The sequence below is a fragment of the Chrysemys picta genome, chromosome 25 (genome assembly GCF_011386835.1).
Source record: "Chrysemys picta bellii isolate R12L10 chromosome 25, ASM1138683v2, whole genome shotgun sequence".
Classification (NCBI taxonomy): Eukaryota; Metazoa; Chordata; order Testudines; family Emydidae; genus Chrysemys; species Chrysemys picta.
The window spans coordinates 16,704,518-16,731,392 of NC_088815.1; the positions used below are offsets into that span (position 1 = coordinate 16,704,518).

A 26,875-nucleotide genomic window follows, 5' to 3' on the forward strand; every position below is an offset into this window, starting at 1 on the left:
CCTTTAGCACCTTGATCATCCACTGATTCCACTGATCGTTTGGCAGGCTTCCTGCTTCTGATGTACTTAAAAATATTTTTGCTGTTAGTTTTTGTGTATTTTGCTAGTTGCTCTTCATATTCTTTTTTGTCCTGCCCAATTATACTTTTACATTTGAGTTGCCAGAGTTTATGCTCCTTTTTGTTTTCCTCTGTAGGATTTGACTTCCTATTTTTAAAGGATGTCTTTTTGTCTCAAATCTCCTCTGTTTAGCCAGGGTAGTTTTTTGGTCCTTTTTTTTATTTTTTTAACTTGAGGTATTGTGATGGGGTGTACACGCCACACAGGAGTGTAAGGGGTTAATGGAGGCCCGATGGCCCAATTAACCTAGTAGATTGAATGCCCTCGTTAGAGGAACAGGCTCACTGTGCAGGAGCAGGCAGGGCCTGTATAAAGCCTGTATGTTGCTGGCTGCACACGGGGCTGCCACTGGGAAAGGCTGCAGGAAAGTAGACTGTAGCCACTCTCTGAATGGAGGGAGTTGGAGGCTGGCAAACCTGGATGGGGGGAAGCTAAATAAGTAGGAAGAAGCCCAGGGTAACAGCAGCAAGGAGTAGGACTATACATGGACTGTAGTTGCTTGTTATATGGTCCCAGGGCTGGAACCCAGTGTAGAAGACAGGCCTGGGTTCTCCTACCGGCCACTGGGGCGTGGCAAGAGCATTGGAGATGCCAGCCAGCAGGTCTGGAAAGACTGTGAATTCCCTGGAAAGGGAGGACCTTAGTGACCTGACTGGAGGGCCATGCCCTGAAGAGGAGATGGCAGGTCTGGGAGTGAGTGGGGCTGTAGAGAGAGACAATACGAGGGAAGATGCCACTGGAGGAGGAGCGCGTGCCTGGCAGAGCTAATTCCCAGGACGGCCAGCAGAAGGCACTGCAAGTGGTGAGTGGACACGTGACAGGTATACATATACTTTGGGCCTCTGTTATGGTGTTTTTAAATAGTTTCCATGGAGCTTGCAGGCATATCACTCCTTTAACTGTTCCTGTTAATTTCCCTTTAACTAGCTGCCTCATTTTTGTGTAGTTCCACTTTTTGAAATTAAATGCTACTGCGATGGGTTTCTTTGGTATCCCCCCCTCCCCCGCCGAATGTAAAATTTAATTATATTATGGTCACTATTGCTGTGTGGTTCATCTACATTCACCTCTGGGACCAGATCATTTGCTCCACTTTGGACTAAATCAGGAATGTCCTCTCTCTTTGTGGGTTCCAGGACTAGCTGCTTCAAGAAGCAGTCATTAATGGTGTCTAGAAATGTTGTCTCTGCATGCCACCCTGGGGTGACAGTTACCAGTCAATATGGGGAAATAACCCATTATTAATGGGTTTTCTGTTTTTGTAGCCTCTCTAATCTCCCTGAGCGTTTCACAATCACCGTCACCATCCTAGTCAGGTGGATGGTGGTATATTCCTACTGCTCTACAGCTCATTGTATCCACAGACACCTGGGACAAAATCAGTCTTATGGTGAGCAAGGCAGTAGCATCTCAGAGAGGCAAGTTTGAACTCTCTCTGTGTGCAGATCAACAGTCTCAGCTTTGCCTGCTAAGGACAAATTGCCTCAGTTGCTTGGTTATTGCTCTGTATTTCCCATAAAGATGAGAGAAGTTTGTATTAAAACAAACACACTTTGTGGGAATCTTGGAAACATCTTTTTTCAAGATTTCCTAATTTCTTACTGCTTTAGTATAAGATCAGAACAGGCTGCTGAGGGAAGGAAAAACCTTACTGTAGCAAGGAACATAGGAAATACTATACTTGGTCAGGCTAGTCAGTGCTCTCGTCCAGTATCCTGACTCTGACAGCTGCCAGAACCAGGTGCATCAGAGGGTGGTACGGTAGGCATAGGAAGCTCTAGTTTTGAGCTGAGTTCTCGCCACACTCTGAAATGATACTCAATACCTCTAGTGGTTTGCATCTTCAAAGCACCATGCAACCGTTAAATAGTCAGCAAAAGGAAGTGGCAGGATCCTCTTGGCGTGGGACTTCAGTCTACAGTGAACAAAACACTGGGAAGTGTACAAGACGGAAAAATCCATTATTGCCAGGGAAATGGACTGGATAATCTAGCTTCCAACTCTACTTTCTGGGATGTTTCATTCATGTTGAGTTCACATTGGGGTTACTACTATCTGGGCAGAGTTTGAAAGAATATACATGTCAGCAGTAGTAAAAGAAATCAAGAGGGTGGGAGCATTGGCCAATCTGGGGTTCTTCTCCAATGTATTGGCTTTTGCCTTTTCCCCTGCAAGGTCTTTGGGGCGGGAATTCTGTATTTTGTTTGGCTTCCCCTCTTTGTATTGTAAAGAGCCATGTCCACTTCTTACAGAAATAATCTTAGGTTTTTCTTTCACACAAAATAAGGTCTTTTTGCAGCTTTTACATCTCTTATCTATGGGAACAATCTATAAGGGCAAAAACCAAAGACCCGTTATTCTGCCTTTTTGATTTAAGAGAAAATGGAAACTTGTCTATCAGCAGGAAATATTCAGAGGGGCGACTATGACTTGCCAGAAAGTCTCTGCCGTCTCCAGCAGGCAGGATGATTACACAAGACCAGGGCCTCTTTGCAGATTAAATCTATTACATTTAGATACTTCTCACTAGAGTTAGTATCAACAAAGTTATCGGATCAGAACATCTTTGGCGGCAGTGACATCTGTGCTATGAAGCTGTTTGCCCTGAGAGGCCCACTCCTGCTCCAGCACTGCTGCATGGCTTGGAGTTGGGAATGTTCAGCACTGCTAGCACAGCATGGGACACGGAGACATTTTAGAACTTTACAAAGCAACTGAAACTTCTGCCTGCGAGTCCCAGCCAGCACCACACTCTGAGCACATTTTACTGATGGGTTCAGCATTTTCTGTGGATATGATGGGAGAGGACAATTGTTAAAACCATGTATTTTTTAATGGTGGGTTTCAACACATGCAGCAAGTCTCATTCGTCTCACCTCACACTGACCTTTCCTCTTCTGGCTCAGGTCATAGCGACACCTCAGATCTAACCATTCATTGCAGCTTATATTGACCAAGGGACTGATGCCCTGAGCAAAAGCTATGATCACCCAGAGAGCAAAAATATTAACTCCTAAAAACTTCTCCTAGGAAGAGAGAGATGATGGACTCACAAGGCTGGAAGTGATTAGCCCTGTGCAGGTCTTCGTTTGTTTAAAAGCATTGCAGGCAGGTGGATTGCACTGAGTTGTCCTCATCACTCACATTCTTGTGCAATGACAGTGAGTAAATCAAACCATCTCTCCATAGGACTTCATGGCTGTTACTGTTAAAGAGTCAAAACCAGACACGACTCCTCTTATAGTCCTAAAGTAGCCATTGTATATACAAGATGCCCCAGTGGGCTACCAAAAGGTGGGGGCAGCCCTGAAGGGCCACTTGTTCCTTTGTGGTAGGTTCTAGGTCCACTGCCTTCTGTAGAACCATCTCTACCATCAGGGGTCAGGGAGGCCAGTGCTGGAATTATGCCAGAGGCTGCCAGAGCTGAAACCTACTCATTCAATAAAGGCCCCTAGGCTTTCACCATGGAAGGCCTGACTAAATGAAATAGAGCTTTCTCCTTCTGGCAGCTGCATTCACCACCCTGGTCAGGGCCTGAGACGGTCCCTTGAAGGCCTGAAGACTTTGCTTTCTTATAACTTACAGAACATGTATTCTAGGTCTTATCAAAGAGCATCAGCCTGACCCAACTGTCTGCCTTGGAAAGAGTCTTGGCACTCAGCCCTAGATAACAGCAAAAGGGTTCGGGTAGAGCAAACATGCAAGACTCTTGTTCTTGTAAGAGTCATGGATTTATCAGCTTTAAATGCAAAGACTCAATAATAGATTCAAACAGATTATACAGAGATGTGTATGTGCGCGCATGTGCATCGTCCCCATTTCCATCTTCATGCCTATATGGAGAGAGTGAGTTTCCACTGTAACTGTAACAGGGAAACTAATAAGCTTCCAAAAAGTTACCCCCTCTTTCCTGAGCCCCCATGTGATCAGCCTGAACTATGGACAACAATGGCAGTAGACTCTGTAAGTGCACATATTTCATTTAGAGCATAGACCAGACTAAGTATGCCTTTGGTCATGTTCAAGGCTTTAGTCTGGTTACAGAACACAGTGAGGTCTAACCTACACTACACTTTAGAACCATGTCAAAACTGGGTTGGAGGCCAAGCAGGCGGTAACCCCGTCCCAGGAATCTGTTGTAACTGGAGTGTTTCTGGGGCTTAAGCAAGTCAGAGGGACCTACATTTGCCTCCTGAGCACCACTGGACACTGAGTCACTTCACAATCTCTTTATGTTGTTGATGGCTGTTATAAAACAATAATTCCCCTTGAATCAAGCATCTCACTGAACATTAAATACATTTTGGCACATGTCAGAGAAACATCAGGCTTCAATAAAACAAAATCTATTAAAATAGACAGCTATCAGGCCTATTCTTGTATTTTATAATGAGTGAGAGAAGGTCACAAGGATAAGGCACTTTCAAAACTAAGAACCATAGTTAATTTGATCTCCTGTACTGGCTTTAGTCCTGTTGTACGTAGGATTTGGTTTAGGGTTACATGCACCAGCCCCACTAGGCAACTAATTTCCATTTATTTCAATGATTTTTAACAATTAAAGTTTTTGGAGTAGGGATGGGGAGAGATTCTCTGAATTCCTTTCACTTATTCCCCCACCTCCAAACACACTCACCCACCCAGGCTGAGTCAGAGCAACTACACCATCAGCTGAGGATGGCAGGATGCAATGCCACTGAAAGCTCACCCATATGCTCCAAGCACCAGTTGGGCTGCCCCTGCAGCAGTATTCCCAGCTCCAGCTGACCGACCCCGGAAATTCAGAACCCAAATGCACTTCATGTGGCGGCAACATTCAAGGTCACACTTTTAAGAACAAATTCAGTGCATAGATTTCAAACCTTTCCTATCTAAAGTTTATCCCCAAACATTCACAGAGCAGGACATGAAAGAATTGGCTGAATTCTCCATGTGCCATGGCTTTCTGCATTCAGGAGACTGACCATTTCCTTCCTCACCCTCTGGGCAAAGGCCCTTCTCCCAGGCTCATACTTGTGCTATTGTAACCCACACAGCTCCTGGGTGTGGTGTGGTGTTCTGTCCCATTTGAGTGAGAGAGAGAGAGAGAGAGAGAGTGCTCTACAGCCTCAGCTAATAAAAGTTTGGCTCAATGAGCTGTACAAAAGAGGCTCATATTTCCTCTGCAGATGCGCTCCAGTCAGATGTTTAGTGGTGTTTTAATCAGATTTATCTGAAAACCATTTCCTGGGTTTATAAAATTTTAATGTAAGGAAATACCCCTCCCAGCAGTGAGAGAATTGAGCCCACCCTCCAGCCTGCTTTGGAATCAGCATGGGCTAGAGTGTACTTGAGGGCCTAAGACCTTTCTCAAATGTGCCCTACTGTGTAAATACAGATTCCGAGTTCTCTTTAAAAGCCAATTTCAGGCCCAATAATTTGGTGCCTTAGCAATAATAAATAGCAATAAATAATCATTTAGATTGTGCCTGTATCCGTCAGGATTCCAAAGTAGTTTACAAACAAAAGAGTATCCAAACTCTAGGGATCATTTCACCTCCCCAATGAAATGCAGTCAGCTCTGGGGTGGGGCAGAGAGTTGTTGGCAGTTAGAGTTAACAGCAAACAACACTACCCAACAGTGTAAGATAGTAACAGTATGAATATAGAACACTTATAGCATTTTACATCTTCAAAACATGTGTAAACATTATGTTAAGGAACTGAAGAAGTTGTATCAATTAAGAATTGCAGGGGGAATTTAGATGAGAAAAATGTAATTACCCAAGTGGTACTTGGCCAGGCCCATCAGGCATATAAAATATGCCATATTAATTTGAAGCCCTACATCATGGGGTACTTTGCAAGTATGGGAGATGAAATGCATTAGCTCAGCTTCACAGGAGATAATTTACTCTTTTGCTGAAAAATCCAATTTCCATATTCAGTTGTTTCTAAGTATTTCATTTTCTTTTTAAGGGTATCAAAAGGAATTTGTGAGTTGGAGGAACACAAAACATCCCCTTCAATGATGTGTTGGGGCGGGGGGGGGAAACGGGAGGGCAGTAGGAATTGTATAGTAACAAAATGTTGTCATAATTGCTGGTGGGCTGGGAACTTGTACCCAAACCTCAGCCTGGCACAAATTTACCCCCCCCCCCTAAAATAGGGGATTAGATGTAGAGACAAAGATCATGAAGCTAGCAGCAGGGCGAAGCGCATGGATGAAATTCAGGGATCCATCTGGCAGTGTCCTGATTTCCATCTCTCTCTTTTGAAGTCTCAGGGATTGGAGGGTATGTGAGGTCACAGGTGGCTTGGAGATGATTTCAATGCAGCTCTGAGGGATTCTTCCTTGGCTTGTTCACCACGTGTATCCGATCTCGCTTATTCAGCCTTTTTCGCTTTCCGTTTCCGTGTGCCTTCATTCAGCTCCTCCTTAGATTTCGCAGGAGGGGAAGTATCATGGGAATCCTCATGGTGGTCATGGTGACTGTTGTACCCACTAGAAACGGAGCCAAAGAGTACTGGGCAGATGAAGCCTTCTATTGGAGCAAACGGCGAGGTATGCGAGTGAGCTGCAGTCATAAACACCTGTCATGCAACATCAGAGATGGGCAGTTACAGATCACATACCTCACCTGTTAAATAGTAATTGGCATAGGCGCCGTCTCCGTGGGTGCTCTGGGGCTGGAGCACGCACGGGGAAAAATTGGTGGGTGCTCTGCACCCACCGATAGCTCCCCACCCTGCCCCCCAGCTCACCTCCACCTCCTCCCCTGAGCGTGCCTTCCCTGCTTCTCCCCCAACTCTCAGCGCTTGCTGCCGCAAAACAGCTGTTCCGTGGCAGCAAGCGCTGGGGGGAAAGGGAGAATGCAGTGTCCAATGGGGCAGGGAGCAGGCGGAGTTGGGACGGGGACTTTGGGGAAGGGATTGGAATGGGGGCGGGGCAGGACTGGGAGGAGGTGGAAAAGGGGTGGGGCGAGGGTGGGGGTTCGAGCACCCACCAACGCTGGGAAAAGTTGGCATCTATGCTAGTTGGCAAGGAATATTCCTGCCCCCAGCTCCCTGAACCTTTGTAGAGAGAGTGAATATTGCTAAGTGATTTGGGTCTTCAGTGCTGGGACCCTAATCTCCCATATCTTCTGGAAGACTGGGAGAATTCAACCCCCAGTTTCTTTACAGGCTAACTACAGTGTGAACACCCAGGGATATCAATAACAGCCTAGGAGGGTCACCCAGAGCTTGGGCAAGAGCTTGTCCTAGGGCTTCTCTTGAACACAAGCCGATGGAGTCCCTCTGCCTCACTCATTGCTAATTGTCCTTGCCAAAAATGCCATTTTCAACATTTCAGGACAACTACTTTTTAAACTTAATAAAAGAGAAACTCTTACTGTCAACACCCACTGGTCAGAACTGCAGCACCCTACATGGAAATATTTGTATGTGACGTAAGGGGACATTGGATAGAATCTGACTAAACAAAAATGTAAAGCAGCATCCCAGAAGGGAGAGTTTTACATTTAAACTGATTAACTCTTCCAATCTGACTCTTTACCCTGTGGCAATATGCGCACACACACCCCGGCTCCATACCTGTGTGGGGATATGCCTCCCCCAAGTTGCTGTCTCCATAACTCTGTGGCAATCCTGCTCCTGCCAACGTCACTCCATACCCCTATGGTGATACCACCACCCCAACCTGTCTTTGTATCCCTGTGGTGATACATCTCCCCCAGCCTGACTGTGTACTCCAGTGATGATATGGCCCTCCAACTTAGTTATGTACTCCTGAGGCAATACACACCCCTTCTTTCCTTTGATTCTGTAGACTCTTTAACTGCAAACCTGTTGTAAACTCACCTTGCAAACAATCATAAACATGGTGAAGAAGAAGATGAGGTTGGCTTTAGAGATGGGGAGCCAGTGAGTCTGCTGCAGGGTGAAGAGGATTGCTCCATACAGACTGGCTTTTGTTGGGCTAGGAAAGAAATTAGATCTCATTTCATACAGCACATCAAGTAGAATTGCACAGAATAGGAGGCACTGTTCTTGGATATGTTCTTGGTCTGAGAGAATTTATTCTAGATACTTACAAGGTCATATGAAGAATTTCATTTGTTTCTGGCTTCCAGACTCCACGCAGCAGCTGCTCAAAATTAGACACCAAGGCAATGCCAGAACCTAGAAAACAGTTAAAGTGAAGTGGTGAAATCACCAAACCAGAAGAGCCCTGCAAAAGCACTTTTCCCAATCATATGGGAACCAGGCTAGTCCTAAAAGGGTCATAAGACCCATTCCTGATCAAAACAAAAGTAATCCTAAAATCAACACTGGAGCCAAAGCTAAACTCTTTTGTACAGCTGTGTAAAGTGTTGTCATGTAGGGGAAGGGTATCTGGTCCCCTTCTCAATCAGCAGGGCTGAAACAGACTACACACCCTCTGTTAGCAAAAACCCTAAGGAAAATGGATTTAAACCTTTTGGCATAGACAGAAATGCCATGAAAAATATATAGGTGAGAGTCATAGCTAGTGGTTTCATGAATGGGACTGGGAACTAAGAGATCTTGAATCTTATCCCCAGATCTGCTACTGACTCCCAGTGTGGCCTCAGGCAATTCTCTGTGCCTCAGTTTCCCCATCAATAAAATGGGAATGATGACCCAATTCATAACTGTGCTACAAGGATTAAAGAATCTTTGTGCTAAGCATCATTATTAGGAACCCATTAGCTTCATCCCTAGCTAACCAGGTCACTACTGAGAGACATGATGCAAGTGCCTCTGCTGCACTTCCAGACTTTCCTCTCCCTCTCTTCAGGGGCTGAGTGTACCACTCAGAGTTACAGTAGCTCAGGATTTACCTTTGACCCAGCCAGTAACCACCATAATGAACCACCCATGGTGGTAATGGTGGTGAGCATGGTGGACTCCAATAGCAATTTTACGAACTCTAACCACCTCCTTCATTGCCACAAAGATGAGCTTCACAGGCAAGAAGCTGACACACTTGTAGAAGAGGTTCATGGGGCAGAAGAAAATCAAATACCTGGAACAAAACCACAAAGAGTTCAAGCAGTGACCCATCTGTCCCAATTGGACTGTGTAGGAGATGGTGAGAGAATAGCGTCTGTGCTGTCATTCTGAGTTACTGAGTCATGGAGAAGGCAGTGCTGGGTGCAGCCTGCACAGAATACAAAATCCCCTTTGGTATTAGGAAACTAAACTTTTCAGTGTCTGTTGAATTCTGCAGACATTTTACCATCATGATCAACAAAAACGGGTACACAATTCCACTGAAGTGCTTGCACTCACTCCACGTTCACCCCAAACACAGCCTCGTGTTTCAGGGCCAGTGCAGTGCGTGCTGGTTTTGTAGGCTGTGCTACAGTTTAACTGAGGCATCTGTGAACAGAAATAACCCAAATGTAGGTTAACTTTAGCTCATCTTATCAAAATATTAGGTCATCAGATTAATTGAAAACTAAGTCCAGAAATTCAAAAGACTATTCCATACTCCTCCCTATCTAATCCCCTCCTTTTCCTAATTCACCCAAATTGGACAATGTGAGTACTCCCTCCTCCCCCCCCCCCCCGAGCTGTACCAAAGTGTGAAAGACTCACCATACTGCCGTGGCCAGGAGCACACTAGAGTTATTGCTGAAATAATCAATAGGAGCTTCCCCAAGTAACATATCAGCAAGAATATAACTTCCAAAGCAATGAAGCATAGCACAAAGCCATGAGGCAACAGGGCTCTGATGGGACATCTCAACAGCTCCTGTGAAACAAGATTCCAATTGAGAAAATATAATCTACACGCACATCACAACCCCAAGGCTTTGTCTTGCCAGGAGACTTGACCTGCATACTCTCCATCAGAAAAAGGGCAGAGAACAGTATTCATGTAAAGATAAACTAATTTTATTGACAGAGATTCCCCCAGTAGGCATACAATCATGAAGCAATTGGACTATCCCAAACAACATAACTAATCAGCTAGGCAGAGAATAATTAAACAAGTATATGTGAAATAAAATTACAAAGTGGAAGGGCTAACTGCTCTTCCCTCTAACTTCTGATAATCCTCAATAGCGGCAGCTGAGATTCCAGTTGTAACCCAACAAATTTCAGTGCATAGATCTAGGTAGTTTTCTAGGAATTTGGGTTGCACAAAAATGCTAGGTAGAGTTCCATTGACAATAAAAGTAAATCCCCACACAACAGGCTGAGATATAAGCATGTGCCACAGGAAGTGAGCCAAGTTTTATTACAGTTTGTGGAGGATGGAAACTATTCTGAGCAGTGTGATGAGGCCTAAAGGCTCCATTTAGAACCATGGCTGGGAGTAGAGCAGTAGTGGGCTAGGAAGCCCCTGCCCCTCAAGAGGAAGAGCATGTCCCACTGGAGGAACAGTTTAAAAGGCCACTGGTCCCTCGGGAAAAGGGTGGGGGGAAGGAGTTGAATGAGGACATAAAGCTGATGTTGAGTTATGTCAGGAGTAGCAACAATTTTTGTGAAGGCTGGCTGCCCTACCAGCAGGGGCTTGGATTCCTGCTGCTGCCCCCATTCTCCTGTGGGCGTGGAAGACCCTAAATCAGATTGATTGAACAGGCCACTAAGACACCGAGGAGAGTCTTCTAAGCCAATGATCATGCCCCAAACTGAAGAAGTTCCAGACTGGTAGGCAGTAACTGGAGGAAAACAATTTGGGATTAGCTCAATAACTAGGCTGGATGCTTTGATAAACCCCTAGGGTCCTGGGTTGGGACCTGGTGGAGCGGATGGGCTTCGGTCTCTACCTTGTCCCTCCCCTTGCTCCTCTGTGGTGTCAGAACCTCTGGGGGAGCAATTGGATCATGTAGGGGTGATTGAGGTGCAGCTGGGGCCCCTGCTGGGACAACTAGGCTGGCAGAAACCATAAGTCTATTAACCTGATCATTAAGCTAGTTAGCCATTGGACTTTCCTGCTACAAGCAGTCATCTTTTCACACTAAATCCAATTGCAGAGGGGCTTCCTCTAGGATTCTATGGGATTTTACAGTATTGTGTCCTGTTTAAGATGCTGCAAGTAGAGTGTGGAGAATGCAGTGCCAAGCCAGCCTTCTTTTGCCCCCATATTTCCCATCACCATGGAACCAGAGGCTTGATTTACCCTGAAAGATAAGTCACTAACTTGGTTCTGAGGCATACTTAGAGATGCACTTTATCTAACTAATAGAAGAAAAACCTTGTTTATAGTTTGACATGAGACTACGGTGACCAGGATCCGGTTTTCAACCGCAACACCTGGTCGAAAAGGGACCCTGGTGGCTCCAGTCAGCACCGCTGACCGGGCGTTAAAAGTCTGGTTGGTGGTGCTGCAGAGCTAAGGCAGGCTAGTCCCTACCTGTCCTGGCTCCGCGCTGCGCCCCAGAAGCAGCCAACACATCCGGCTCATAGGAGGGGGAGGCAGGGAGCTCTGTGCATTGCCCCCACTCCAGCACCAGCTCCGCACTCCCATTGGCCAGGAACCGCAGCCAATGGGAGCGGTGGGTGTGTTGCCTGCGGGCGAGAGCCTCCACCTAGGAGCCAGACCTGCTGCTGGCCACTTCCGGGGTGCAGCGCAGTCTGCAGTGCCAGGACAGGCAGGAAGCCTGCCTTAGCCACCCTGCTTCACCGCTGCCTGGGAGCTGCCAGAGGTAAGCCCATGCCCCAGCCCTGAGCCCCCCCAAATCAGAGCCCCCTCCTGCACTCCAAATGCCTCATCCCTGGACCCACCCAGAGCCCCTTCCCACAACCTGAACCTCTCATTTCTGGCCCCACCCCAGAGCTTGCACCCCAAGTTAGAACCCTCACCCCCTCCTTCACCCCAACCCCCTGCCCCAGCCCAGTGAAAGTTAGGGTGGGGGGAGAGCGAGCCACCAAGAGAGGGGGAATGTAGTGAGCGAGGGGCAGGGCCTCGGGGAAGGGGCGGAGCTAGGGTGTTCAGTTTTGTGGGATTAGAAAGTTGGCAACCCTACATGAGACCCCTGGTGAGACAGGGGATCTTATTGTTTACATGACTTAAACTCTGGTGAAAGTGCCAGACTGACAGAAGTCCCAAGCAACAGTGAAAGCTGCCCTGATAGGGTACCTCAACTCGGACTCAGGGGGGCCACTACTCCTGTAGAGATGAAGGGAGTTCAGTCTCTGGCTCATTTGCTCATTGGCCTCTCGGAGACTGGCAAAAAGGGGAATAGTTCAGCCTCTATGAATATTGAGCATTGCCCAGTAGACTTTGGAAGAAAGGTGCCCATTGTGAACATGGTTTCTGTGCTTTGGACACCTGTTCTCTGGGCACAGAACTCAGACCCACCAACTCGTTTAATTCAGGGACCACTGAACAGCCAAGAGACAGTAAACAATTTTTGGTCACAACCAAATCTCATGGAGTCACAGGGTCTGCTCTAGGCCCCAGTCACAGGGTATACTCGGGGCGGGGGCAGCACGCGGAGCCCCCGGGCCTCCCCCTCCTATGAGCTGGATGTGTTGGCTGCTTCTGGAGCGCATCGCGGAGCCAGGACAGGTAGGGACTAGCCTGTCTTAGCTCTGCAGCACCACCAACCAGACTTTTAACGCCCGGTCAGCGGTGCTAAACTGGAGCCACCAGGGTCCCTTTTTGACCAGGTGTTCCGGTCGAAAACCGGATCCTGGTCACCGTAGTCTCATGTCAAACTATGGTAACCAGTCTCCTGGAAGTGACCCTTTAGTGTCCCAGGCTCCTGTAATTCCAGAGGGGCAGGCCCAGGGCCTCCAAGACTGGACCTTCAGCACCAGCAATTGCTGTCTTTCTCCATGGCTCCCTGCAATAAATCCAGTCAAGCCAGAGTCCTGTGAGAGGCTTATACTGAGCCCCTTCAGGGTGCATTTATCTCATTGAGTATTTACAGCGACACAGGCAGCCTTTAAAAAAACGAGGCAGCCATTTATTAATCACCTGGCTACACAATCTTATGGTCCTTATGTTAGCACAGAGACACAGAAGTTACACAGAACATGCGTCTGACGAAGTGGGTATTCACCCACGAAAGCTTATGCTCCAATACATCTGTTAGTCTTAAAGGTGCCACAGGACTCTCTGTTGCTTTTTACAGAAGTTACACTGTAGTCCAGGGGGTCGGCAACCTTTCAGAAGTGGTGTGCCAAGTCTTCATTTATTTGCGGTAATTTAAGGTTTTGCGTGACAGTAATACATTTTACATTCACAGGGGCCAGCGGATGGAACTCCAGACTGGCAGCGGGCTGAGCGGACCGGCTGAGCGGCTCAGCCTGCTGCTGGTCTGGGGTTCCAGCCACCGGCCCCGCTCAGGCCAGCAGCAGGCTGAGCGGGGCCGGCGGCCGGGACCCCAGGCCAGCAGCAGCAGGCTGAGCGGGGCCGGCGGCCAGGACCCCAGGCCAGCAGCAGCGTGCCACAGTAAATCAGCTCATGTGCCGACCCCTGCGTAGTCCATCCTAGCCAAACCAGTGCCATGATGAGCCAGCCAAGCTGTAATGGACTCCAGCTGTGGCTCTCCCCAGGTCTGGGCTCCTCAGGCCCTCCAAAAAGCAGCCCTTCTTCTAGTCACCTGACACCTTGTTCTCCAGCTCAGTTCACAACTCTGACCTCCAGCTGCTGGGGTGTCCTGCTGTTTCATTGGGGCATCTTTTTGTCTTGCTGGACTCTCTGATTTGAGTGAGGTTAAACCAGTTCTTCAATGACTCCATTTATTCCACCCAGACAGGGAGGTGAGACACACACCTCCTTGCTCCTGAAACAGTGCAGGAGACATGTTAACTCCAGCAATGCAACATTCGGGGGAAACTGAGGCATGCCTAGGATTCATAAAAAGTTACAGAAAATTCCCACTTCCAGTCCACTCTAGGCTGGCGTGAAGAACTGACAACAAACAGGTGAAGAGCTCTATGTCCTGCTACAGATTCCCCCACAGAACATGTAGGGCAGAATGGCTCAATCTGTAGTCTAGTTAGTGTTAATTCTTAAGTACTAAGTATAAGTATCAAGGACACTAACAAAAACCCATCTAGAACTTTATTAGCTTATTTCTAAAGCGGCCTCCAGCTAAGGTGGCTGGGTTGCTGGGAAAAAACACACAGTAAAACCATTCTGATCAAGAGCTCTTAGAACTTATACAGGACAAAACAAAGAGAGGCCATCTAGTACAGGAAAAAGCGGGGACACAGGGTCAACAAGCTCAGATTAAATCATCTATTAAAATAAAAAATGATTAAGGTGTTGCTTAGGGGATTGCAAGGAATAGTCACGTTCATGTCCTAGGACTCATCACTGCAAAAGCCCAATCACTTGCTAGCCTTAACCATGACAATGAGACACAACATGATTTTCAAGGAGGTGGTCTTAAATTTGGACAGACCTGATTTTAAGCAGGACAAGACCTCTGGTATCTATTTTCCTTGCTCCAGGCTAGGAGAAGAGATAGCAGCCTTGTTAAGATTTATATTTATTTATTATAAAATATTCTTCCAGATGTCTTGCAGGTATTACAAAGAAACATATTAAATTCATTTTCATCTGTTTATATTATATTAATGTGCTCTCTGTGCTTTAGAGACTGTTCGATTTGCAGGTCCCTTTCACAAGGTGTTACAGTTCAACTAGACAAAATTCCAGTGAAGGTAAAGAGACTGGAATAAGAAATGCAAACAAGTCTATGGGTTTCTGCAACCTGTGTGAGATCTGAGGGGTCGGGATTGTGTAGATGAGCCCATAGAGAGCTCTTGTTCTCCCTGAATTAATCAATGTCCTATTGCTCAGGACACTAACACTAAACTCTCAATAAGGGAAACTTCCCATTTCTTCTTTGCCCATATTTATTTCATAACTATACAGCCATGTAGGGCCAGAAGCTGGTCTGTTTTGATAGTTCTACCCTATATATCTTGAAACTTCGTAACATTTTCAATGTGATAGGGACAGTGGAATTCTCTTCAATTCTTTTAAACTTTATTTTTGTTTCATTATGTGAATATATATAAAAACAAAGTTCTATAAATACATTCACAAGATGGAAATACCATATAAATAACCATTAGGGCTGTCACGTGATTAAAAAATTAATCATGATTAATCATGTGATTAAAAAGATTAATTGTGCGATTAATCGCACTGTTAAACAATAATAGAATACCATTTATTTAAATGTTTTGGATGTTTTCTACGTTTACAAATATACTTATTTCAGTTACAACCCAGAATACCAAGTGTACGGTGCTCACTTTATATTTTTGATTACAGATATTTGTGCTGTAAAAAAAAAAAGAACGAGTATTTTTCAGTTTACCTCATACAAGTACTGTAATGCAATCTCTTTATCATGAAAGTTGAACTTACAAATGTAGAATCATGTACAAAAAAGAACTGCACTCAAAAACAAAACAATGTACAACTTTAGAGCCTACAAGTCCACTCAGTCCTACTTCTTGTTCATCCAGTCACTCAGACAAACAAGTTTGTTTACATTTGCAGGAGATAATGCTGCCTGCTTCTTGTTTACAATGTCACCTGAAAGTGAGAACAGGCGTTCTCATGGCACTGTTGTAGCCGGCATTGCAAGATATTTACGTACCAGATTCGCTAAAGATTCATATGTCCCTTTATCTTCAACCACCATTCCAGAGGACATGCGTCCATACTGATGACAGGTTCTGCTCGATAATGATCCAAATCAGTGTAGACTGACTTTAACATATCTGGCATGTAAATACCTTGCAATGACGACTACAACGTGCCATGTGAATGCCTGTTCTCACTTTCAGGTGACATTGTAAATAAGAAGCTAGCAGCATTATCTCCAGTAAATGTAATTGTTTGTCTTAGCAATTGGCTGAATAAGAAGTAGGACTGAGTGGACTTGCAGGCTCTAAAGTTCTACATTGTTTTGCTTTTGAGTGCAGTTATGTAAGGAAAACAATCTACATTTGTAAGTTGCACTTTCCCGATAAAGAGATTTCATTATGGTACTTGTATGAGGTGAATTGAAAAACACACTTTCTTGATCGTTTTTACAGTGCAAATATTTTTAATAAAAATATAAAGTGAGCACTGTCCACTTTGTATTCTGTGTTGTAATTTATATCAATATATTTGAAAATGTAGAAAAACATCCAAAAATAGTTACATTTCAATTTTTGTTCTTTTGTTTAACAGTGTGATTAAAACTGCGATTAATCGCGATTAATTTTGAGTTAATTGTATGAGTTAACTGTGATTAATCAACAGCCTTAATAACAATTCAATATTCATTGTTTTGTCCACGTCTTACAAATAAACTCTAAACCTGCAGAGTTTATGCAGGGCATCAATTATTGAGGTGACTCAATAGATAAATAACCTATAAGTACTGGGGACAAACATATATTAAACTGCAAAAGTATCCAGTAGTTTCATGTGTAACCAGACAGCCTCGTATTTTTTTCTAAGCATTTTTATAAGACAGTCTTCCTCCTCCCCCATTAATGCAGAAGTAGAAAGCTCACTAAGCCAGTCTGTGTCTGAGGGCAGAATTGCAGATTACTGTTTTCTCCAAATAATTTTTTTGGCTACTAAAATAGTTACTGCAATCTATTTCTTAATGATAACTGGTAATAACAACTCATCTAGCACTCCTAAAATACACAAGCTTGGAGAAGGTACAATAGCAACACTCTCTTTTTGAGAGAGCACTGTATATGGTGTTCCAGAACGCGTGCATTTTTTAACAGGTATAGAGATGTGTAAAAGGTTGGTATATAGCTGTTTGCATCTCCTTGACAACAGTTGATTGCAACAATCTAACCTTAAACAAATATTCTGGAGGCCAGTAGTACCTGCTTATTATCTTGTTCTGGAAGAATCGCAAGGATAAAGAACTCAAAGTATCTTTCACATTAAGCCAGGATATTCTCCCAGGTTTCTGTTGTGAGAATAAGGCTAAATTGGTGGTTGTTGCTTTTTTCCCTCCTTACTACCCCCCACCCCCAGTGTTCTTTGAAATTGAGAGGGTAATGCAAAGCATTAAGCCACCTATAAATAATTCCTATAAAGTGACTTTTGTTTCCATATTAACATGCTCTTCCAGAGGTGAGAGAGATGAAACAGACCAGTTGTCCCCTATCCTTGCATGAATCCTTGAGCATAGCTGCTGAAAGAAGGAACTGTGAGACAGCAGTAGTTATTTGTTACACTGACCTCTTTCAATTACATGTGTATCATCCTGAATTATATATTTAATTTTTGTTAATTCTTTTTCTATCCAAATTTTCTTACACATGGAATTGGACTTGATCCTGAGGCAGGGAGCTGGGTTCTTTTCTGCAGAACTGCTACCTAGCCATTCGATCCCTAGTCTGTAGCAGTGTATGGGATTCTTCCGTCCTAAGTGCAGGACTCTGCACTTGTCCTTGTTGAACCTCATCAGGTTTTTTTTGGCCCAATCCTCTAATTTGTCTAGGTCCCTCTGTATCCAATCCCTACCCTCCAGTGTATCTACCACGCCTCCCAGTTTAGTGTCATCTGCAAACTTGCTGAGAGTGCAGTCCAGACCATCCTCCAGATCATTAATAAAGATATTAAACAGAACCGGCCTCAGGACCGACCCTTGGAGCACTCCGCTCGAAACCGGCTGCCAACTAGACATGGAGCCATTGATCACTACCCATTGAGCCCGACGATCTAGCCAGCTTTCTATCCACCTTACGGTCCATTCATCCAGACCATACTTCTTTAACTTGGCAGCAAGAATAGTGCATATATAAAAGAAGAGAGGGAACCAAAGGGCATAGCTAAGCTTTTTTTCCTATTTCAATCCCTTCAGTTCTCTTTGTCACTGATTTAATTGAAACTCTACCAATTGCATTAAATGACTATAAATATGATCACAACTTGTGGGCCTCAGCAGACATTGATATGATCTGATTTAATTTAAGTCTATGAACTGGCCAAGAGTAAACCCCTGGTGCAGCTGTTACTCTTTATAGACACCAGAAGGAATGGTGATCTGATATTTTGTTTTGGAAACTGATAGCTCGCCACTGTCTAAAAATATGCATTGGCTTCAACCTAGGGGCCCTCTAGAACCCCTGCACCACCTGTTCAGCTCATTCATCACAAAATAACTAATTAACACACAAACAGTGATCCTGAAGCTTTAAGATAAGAGAAAGGGGTTATATGATTCTTTGCTTCTCCTGTGCTAGCTTTCAGCTGCCCTATAGAGTAGAAAATGGGGCCAGTCTATTAGCATAGCTGCTATTTTGCTGCTAATCAACTCCTTACTCCTAAGAACAATCTGTTGCTTTTTGTGTATCAGAAAATTTCCCTCTGCCCCCAAAGTCTACCGTCACAGACATGTTTCTGCAGGGAAACTTTTTAAAAACCAATTCTGCAAGATGCTTTATAACCTTGAACTCATACCAGCATCCTATATATGGTGTTTCAACTAGTGTTTACTAGCTGTCAACTACAAATTGCCAAGTGCTCAGTAAGAAGTAGACTGTCAGGGCCTAACTACAATTAACTGTCTTTGCTTAAAGAAACAGGTCTTGGATTTTTTATTTTACCTTTTGCTGAACCTCAAAAATGATAAAAAGCAACAGAGGGTCCTGTGGCACCTTTGAGACTAACAGAAGTATTGGGAGCATAAGCTTTCGTGGGTAAGAACCTCACTTCTTCAGATGCAAGTCAGGTGAGGTTCTTACCCAGGAAAGCTTATGCTCCCAATACTTCTGTTAGTCTCAAAGGTGCCACAGGACCCTCTGTTGCTTTTTACAGATTCAGACTAACACGGCTACCCCTCTGATACTCAAAAATGATAGGCACAAATGCATGCCAAAAATAAATAAAGTTCTGGGCAGTAAAGATTATGAATGCAATGAGAAATTATTTTAAAATATTCTGTCAGAACACTTCCTTCATCAGAGCTGCCCCCTCCCTGCTCTGTCCAAGTTGGAATCCTTTGAGGTGAAAGCAGCTATTACACCTGGCAAATAATTACCCAACGGGGCCCCTGTCTGCAGGGGACAGAACTCAGTTCAGTAAGTACACTGGCAGGCCATAGAATGAAAGGATGGTAAATTTCTGTTCTGCTAAGTTAACATTATACACCATTACCAACAAAGCCTCACTTCAGTAATAATGACTGGAGCCTGCCTTAGTCAAATTATGCCTAGCCCACACTACTCAGCTATAAAGAGAACTCTCTCTCAAATATGTTTGGGACAGCTGAAAAATCAGTAAAAATAAAATAACTATGATAGCTTTTTAGGCAGTGTCTTTAGGAGTTAATATCAGCCTTGAAGTTTACATACATCATCGCTGATCTCATCTGCCATACAACACCATGTAATCTCACCCAAAAAGCAAATAGTATATTACTATCCACTCGCTGATCTCAACTATAGAAGCTATAGACTGAATGAGACTAGGAACGCAGCAAGAGGCTACACACACTGCTCTGCAACCCAAGAAGGTTTTTACCTGGCTTGCATACTTAAATCATGTTTTTATTTATTTTTTTAGTCACTTAAGTATTCATCTCAGGGCTTCCTGTTGGGAGTGGCCTGTAAGTGATCAAACAAGGAAAACCACAAATCTCTATTTAAATCCTCTAGTACAGAAATCTACTTTACACCGAATAAAACAGAATCTGAGCATGCCAAAGTCACACTGACATGGATTATTCCTTATTTATTAGGCAATTATGCTGACAAATTCAGAGGTGGATTTTTTTTTTTTGAGGGACATCTTCATATATTGCTGATGTCCAACCAGTCACCTTGTCCAAAAGCTGACTGATTCTGTATAGGGATGAAATATCCATTCAAACAGAACAATTCCTGAACCCCAGATATGCTGCCTCAAAGGCACTGCATGGAGAACTTTAAGAATATTTGTAAAGTTTACATCTCCCTTCAGTTTAGGATTTTTAGGGTGTTCCAGGGACCTTCTCGGTTCTGGTAAATTTCCAAGTCATACTGCCCAGGTTTGCTACCCTCTAGAACTGGATACTAACCAAATTACATTAAAGATGACACAAATCACTCTTATCTGAAAAGCATGGTCTAATAACAAGTCATTTACAATCAAACCTTTGGTGGCAGAATTCCTGTACAAGCTAATTTAATTCCAATCCATTTACAGGAGCTTTGACCTCTCTCTTTGGCACAAATAAGGATGGTGACAAGGCATATACATGGAATCCATGCAAAAACCAGAAGGGCTGCATTCTACAATATCCGCTTGGTACTCCCATGACCTCAGTGAGTAGCACAGGTGAAGCAACAGCAGAATTCAGAACATGAAGTCTAAAAATGACAGATTTAATTTCCATGCTTTTGTTGTTGGTCTAAATGCTCGTTAGAGGAATGACTTGCTAGGTGGATGTAGTGTGAATATTTTCACACTGACAAATATCAAAATGCCTTTAGATGGGCATAGTCAACTGGCAGAGAGAGACCTCTCATTTATGGTTTCTTTGAGCAATGATGTCAGCCATGGCTAGTCCATGCAGGCATAATGCAGGCAGGGGCCATGAGAGCTGTGCACACACTGATCTGCCACTGCACATTAATTCTGATCTGCAATACTAGTTACAGGACCTCACACATCTCTGCTAATGCATCTCATTCCTGATTTGCTATAGCAGTTCTGGTCTCTTACTGAGCAGAAGCTGCCAAATTTTGTGGCAGCACTGGTGGACATTAGGATGCGGCTTCAGCTGCAGTATGAACCCAGGTCTCTTATAGTAAAAGGAGAGGATACTAATTCACTCCCCTCCCCTCCCATCCTCCCAGCGCTAGCCCCGTCCAGTTAAGTAGACCTGCTGCTAAGTGGTTCAAAGGATTCATGTACTCTTCCTTCTGATTAGACTCATCTTACCAGGAAGTAACTGAGAATTCTTGTTTTTATTATTTTATAACCAAATAAAATTAGTTTCCAAGAGAAGATTTCTCTGCTAGTTGTCACGCTGAGCTCAAAACCAGTCAAATCAGGAACCATTTTTTAATGCACTGATGGAGAAAAATGATGCTATTAATGGGAATCTTTGTTGCATTTTTTTTTTATTTTTTTTTGGAGAACAGACAGTCACACTCTGGCAATTACAGACCAGTAAGTCTAACGTCAGTACCAGGCAAATTAGTTGAAACAATAGTAAAGAATAAAATGGTCAGACACATAGAAGAACATAAATTGTTGGGCAAAAGTCAACATGGTTTCTGTAAAGGGAAATCATGTCTTACTAAGCTATTAGAGTTCTTTGAAGGGGTTAAACATGTGGACAAAGGGGATCCAGTGGATATAGTGTACTTAGATTTCCAGAAAGCCTTTGACAAGGTCCCTCACCAAAGGCTCTTATGTAAATTAAGTTGTCATGGGATGAGAGAAGATCTTTCATGGATTGAGAACTGGTTACAAAAAAAGACAGGGAACAAAGGGTTAGAATAAATGGTAAATTTTCAAAGAGGTAACTAGTGGTGTTCCCCAAGTATCAGTCCTAGGACCAATCCTATTCAACTTATTCATAAATGATCTGGAGAAAGGGGTAAACAGTGAGGTGGCAAAGTTTGCAGATGATACTAAACTGCTCAAGATCGTTTACTCTTAAGTCAGTACAGTGCTTTGAACCATAAAGCACTGCAAGTACTCAATGCTATTTACTGATGTTTTCATGCACAGGCACCTTTTTCTACCTCTATATCCCAGCCAATTCAGTGCAATTAAAAAAATCTTAATTGGTATGACAAACTATGCAGTCATTGCCATAGGTTAGAGTACAGTAATGCCAAGTGTCTCTGTCAGTACATCAACTGCCTACTCCGAATAGGGTTATGCAGCTGTATCTATGTTCATTTTATTTTCTTGACTAAATGACAGATTACTACAGAGCAGACTACAGTCTGTCATTTCTTTCCTTTGGCCTTAGGTTAGGCACATTTTCCATCTATGACTCTTGCCCATCCCACATGTTGGAACCCCTCAACTCCTGTGTTCAAGATCTTTCTTAGCATGACAAGCTACAGGTCTTGCCCAAGTTCATGCACAGGAACACTGAGTGTTCCACTTATCACAGTCTAACCAGCATTGCTCTAGGACAGTTTCACAGTCCTTTAGCCCTATCTGGCATTATTGTCCAGATTGCTTCAGTGATGGGATACTACATAGTGTGGTGCCATCTCTTTCCTTTCTCCTAGTGCTGTTAACTTTTTCTTCCTTGCTTTTTATTAGCAGAATCAGTTAATTGGAGGATGCTTCAGGCTTATACTTCTTGGTATTTTGAACACTGATGTCGAAATTTCTTATTTTCAACCTTGGCATGGTTACCTTGTGGATCCTCCTAGGGTCTCCTGGCCAGTGTTTCCTGAACTCTCTATGCCAGTTTGTTGTTTCTAAGCGTAGTGGGCATCTGCCTAGTTTGTATATTTCAGTGGGAGTGAAGTATGGGCAAGGGAGACACTTCTGTGCAGGGATCTAGAGAGCAGTTCCTCTGTTGTGATTTTCCATCTCCCCCCCTGCCGGAGGGCAGCGTATTGTCCCTCGCTACCCCTCTCCCGACCCGCTGAGTGACAGAGGCTATTTTCTGAAGTCGATGATCACTTACCAGACCTGCTTGTCCCCGACCTTATATAGACGCGGCCTGTGCTGCACACCCCCTGGGGAGGGGATCCCAGAGGGCATGGGAATGGAAGGAAGAGACGATGGGGCAGTCGGGTGTAGAGGGCTATGGGAGGGCTGCTGGAGGGGATGAAGGGGAATAAGGGACCCCATTGGCCATGGGCCAGCTTGAGGGTCTGGGGCAGTCGGAGGGGGATTTGGGGATGGGTGACCCCCCATAAGCCCTGAGGGAGACGGAGGGGGAACCCACCCCCCCATTCCCCCACTTTCTGCGCTGCCGGGAAAGCGGGCCCCCAGCAGCTGTCCTGCCCTAGCGGGGCCCCCTGGCTAAGCTGCGGTGTCGGCTATGGGGCACAGGCAGCCCGTGACCCCCAGAGACACCGCTCCCGCACTGACCTGGCTCGTACTTGAGGTAGAGGATGGAGACGATGAAGTAGCCCAGGTCGAAGAGCGGGAAGACGGGCACCCGGGCGAAGGCGGCCGCCAGCTCCCCGAGCTGCAGGGCCCCCGCGAGCTCCATGGCCGCAGCCTCCCTCCCACCCGGGCAGAGAGCGGGGCCGGGGAGCCGGGCAGCGCTCGGAGCTCACGGCACTGGGCCGCCCACCCGCTGCCGGGCCCTGGCTCGCGTCGGAGCCGCCCCCTCCAGTCGGGCCGCCCCCGGGCCCGCCTCCTCCGCTGTCCTGTCCAGCCGCCGCGCTCTCGTCTGCAGGGCCAGACTGCCCCAGACCCTCGGCACAGAACCCGCCCGGCTCCCCGGTCCCCCCGTCCCCGGGCCCAGACCCTGGGCACAGAACCCGCCCGGCTCCCCGGGCCCAGACCCTATGCACAAAACCCGCCCGGCTCCCTCGTCCCCGGGCCCAGACCCTGGGCACAAAACCCGCCCCGGTCCCCCGTCCCCGGGCCCAGACCCTGGGCACAGAACCCGCCCGGCTCCCCGGGCCCAGACCCTATGCACAAAACCCGCCCGGCTCCCTCGTCCCCGGGCCCAGACCCTGGGCACAAAACCCGCCCCGGTCCCCCGTCCCCGGGCCCAGACCCTGGGCACAGAACCCGCCCGGCTCCCCGGGCCCAGACCCTCTGCACAAAACCCGCCCGGCTCCCCGGGCCCAGACCCTATGCACAAAACCCGCCCCGGTCCCCCGTCCCCGGGCCCAGACCCTGTGCACAAAACCCGCCCGGCTCCCCTGTCCCCGGGCCCAGACCCTGGGCACAAAACCCGTCCGGCTCCCCAGACCCTGGGCACAAAACCCGCCCGGCTCCCCCGTCCCCGGGCCCAGACCCTGGGCACAAAACCCGCCCGGCTCCCCGGGCCCAGACCCTCTGCACAGAACCCGCCCCGGTCCCCCGTCCCCGGGCCCAGACCCTCTGCACAGAACCCGCCCCGGTCCCCCGTCCCCGGGCCCAGACCCTCTGCACAAAACCCGCCCCGGTCCCCCGTCCCCGGGCCCAGACCCTCTGCACAAAACCCGCCCCGGTCCCCCGTCCCTGGGCCCAGACCCTGTGCACAAAACCCGCCCGGGTCCCCCGTCCCCGGGCCCAGACCCTCTGCACAGAACCCGCCCGGCTCCCCGGGCCCAGACCCTCTGCACAAAACCCGCCCCGGTCCCCCGTCCCCGGGCCCAGACCCTGTGCACAAAACCCGCCCGGCTCCCCGGGCCCCGGGCCCAGACCCTGTGCACAAAACCCGCCCGGCTCCCCCGTCCCCGGGCCCAGACCCTCTGCACAGAACCCGCCCGGCTCCCCGGGCCCTGGGCCCAGACCCTCTGCACAAAACCCGCCCCCGTCCCCGGGCCCAGACCCTGTGCACAAAACCCGCCCGGCTCCCCGGGCCCAGACCCTGTGCACAAAACCCGCCCGGCTCCCCCGTCCCCGGGCCCAGACCCTGGGCACAAAACCCGTCCGGGTCCCCCGTCCCCGGGCCCAGACCCTGTGCACAAAACCCGCCCGGCTCCCCCGTCCCCGGGCCCAGACCCTCTGCACAGAACCCGCCCGGCTCCCCGGGCCCTGGGCCCAGACCCTCTGCACAAAACCCGCCCCCGTCCCCGGGCCCAGACCCTGTGCACAAAACCCGCCCGGCTCCCCGGGCCCAGACCCTGTGCACAAAACCCGCCCGGCTCCCCCGTCCCCGGGCCCAGACCCTGGGCACAAAACCCGTCCGGCTCCCCGGTCCCCCGTCCCCGGGCCCAGACCCTGTGCACAAAACCCGCCCGGCTCCCCCGTCCCCGGGCCCAGACCCTCTGCACAAAACCCGCCCGGGTCCCCCGTCCCCGGGCCCAGACCCCCTGCACAAAACCCGCCCGGCTCCTCTTGTCCTCCCAGCCCCGGGCACAGACCCTTCCCGGGGTACCCTCTCTCCCCCCCCCAGAACCGCCTCCCCCATCTCCAGGCACAGACCCTCTCGACCAGCTCCTCTTGTACCCCAGGCACAGACACACACACCCTGACTGCCTTCTCATCTACGGGCACAGACCCCCCATTCTCAGGCACAGACACTCTTCCGGCCAGCTCCTCTCATCCCCGGGCACAGACACCCGTCCCCGGGCACAGAGCCCACCCGGGCACAGAACCTGCCGCCCAGCTCCTCTTGTCTCCCCGGACGCACACCCTCCTCAGGGTACACACACACACCAACCGCCTCCCCCATCTCCGGGCACAGACCCGCTCGACCAGCTCCACGTCCCCCAGGCACAGACTGCCCCCCAGGTATTGACATTCCCCCGACTGCCCTCCCGTCTCTGGGCACAGACAACCCCATCCCTAGGCACAGACACCTCCCCGGCCAGCTCCTCTTGTACCTGTGGCACAGACCCCCATCTCTGTGCACAGAGCCCCCCTGTGCACAGACCCCTGCCCTGTCCCTGGGTGCAGAACCTGCCACCCAGCTCCTCTCTTCCCCCGGGCACAGACCCTCCCCAGGGTATACACACACACACACACCAAGCACCTCCCCCATCTCCGGGCACAGACCCTCTCGACCAGCTCCACGTCCCTCAGGCACAGACATCTCCATCCCTGGGCACAGACCCCCCTGGCCAACTCCTCTTGTACCCCAGGCACAGACCACTCCCAAGGTACAGTCTCAGACACTCCTCCCCCCCGGACTGCCCTCCTGTCTCCAGGCACAGACCCCCCTCCTCCTCTACCCTTGGCTAGTGCCTCATCCCCCCAGCACTGATCCCTCTCCTGGCCAAATTCTCCACCTCCAGAGATCAGACACACACCCCTGACTGACTTCCCTGCCCCTGGGGCACAGAACCCTCCACCCTGCCTTCCGTTCACCTGTCCGGACAGCCCCACTCTTCTGCCCTCCCAACTGTGTGGCAGGAACCCATACAGACGAATCCCTGTCTCTGTGGGTGGAGACAGATGGTGCTCATTTAGCTGCTGGGAAACATCTCCCACTGCATCGAGCACTACCAATTACATAAGAATGGCCATACTGGGTAAGACCAAAGGTCCATCTAGCCCAGTATCCTGTCTTCCGACAGTGGCCAATGCCAGGTGCTTCAGAGGGAATGAACAGAACAGGTAATCATCAAGTGATCCATCCCCTGTCGCTCATTCCCAGCTTCTGGAAAACAGAGGCTAGGGACACCATCTCTGCCCATCCTGGCTAATAGCCATTGATGGACCAACTTATCCTCCATGAAAGTATCTAGTTCTTTGTTGAACCCTGTTTTAGTTTTGGCCTTCACAACATCCTCTGGCAAAGAGTTCCACAGGTTGACTGCATTGTGTGACGAAATACTCCATCCCATCACACACTCCTGATCTCATCCCAAGGCTACTGTTCCCCTTCCCACTGGGCCCTGTCCACTGTATCCTAGGCCTGCTGCTCCCATCTGATCAGACACTCCCATCTCATCCTACCAGGCTCTTCCCCATTCTATTCCAGTGCTGCTACTCCCCATGCCAACCCATCCCTGATGTTGCCCCTAAGTGTGACCTATGCAAATGATGTTTCTGCTGCTGCTGAATTATGCAAAGTGGCAACCGTGGGTCTAGCTCCTTTCACTGCAGGATTTGCCTTTGAATGTGTATCACAAGCCTCAATGTGTGTCTAAAAGGGGAAGTGCTCTGCTTGTGTCTGCAACAGCAGAGTGAAGTCTGTATTGGGTTATCGGGAAGAGGTTTCTTAGGGACAGCAGA

The 26,875-nt window shown here is 47.7% G+C and overlaps 1 protein-coding gene across 4 annotated transcripts; it reads right to left on the bottom strand.

The window, feature by feature from the left end:
* Window positions 1–4,334: 4,334 nt before the first annotated feature.
* On the bottom strand, window positions 4,335–23,360 carry TMEM38A (transmembrane protein 38A). Of its 4 annotated transcripts, none has more exons than XM_065578367.1 (7): window positions 23,123–23,335; window positions 13,724–13,868; window positions 9,724–9,880; window positions 8,964–9,148; window positions 8,196–8,283; window positions 7,963–8,080; window positions 4,335–6,693 (listed from the first exon to the last, which is right to left on the bottom strand). In XM_065578367.1, the coding sequence occupies exons 2-7, from the start codon at window positions 13,752–13,754 to the stop codon at window positions 6,487–6,489; spliced, it is 786 nt and encodes a 261-aa protein (XP_065434439.1). In that variant the 5' UTR covers window positions 13,755–13,868; window positions 23,123–23,335; the 3' UTR covers window positions 4,335–6,486. The 4 variants fall into 4 exon arrangements, with proteins under 4 accessions (XP_065434439.1, XP_023963979.1, XP_065434440.1 ...); XM_024108211.3 differs by having other exon boundaries at window positions 13,686–13,868; window positions 23,123–23,328; XM_065578368.1 differs by lacking the exon at window positions 23,123–23,335 and adding an exon at window positions 16,945–17,025.
* Window positions 23,361–26,875: the final 3,515 nt, after the last annotated feature.

What these genes read in the sequence shown, in the direction of transcription:
- TMEM38A (XM_005279034.5), bottom strand. Translation starts at nt 23,246, where the DNA reads ATGGAGCTCGCGGGGGCCCTGCAGCTCGGGGAGCTGGCGGCCGCCTTC. An exon ending in GGTTACTGGCTGGGTCAAAG is followed by an intron (nt 8,284 to 8,963) that starts GTAAATCCTGAG and finishes ACTGTTTTCTAG; the next exon opens with GTTCTGGCATTGCCTTGGTG. An exon ending in GAAATTCTTCATATGACCTT is followed by an intron (nt 8,081 to 8,195) that starts GTAAGTATCTAG and finishes TTTCTTTCCTAG; the next exon opens with CCCAACAAAAGCCAGTCTGT.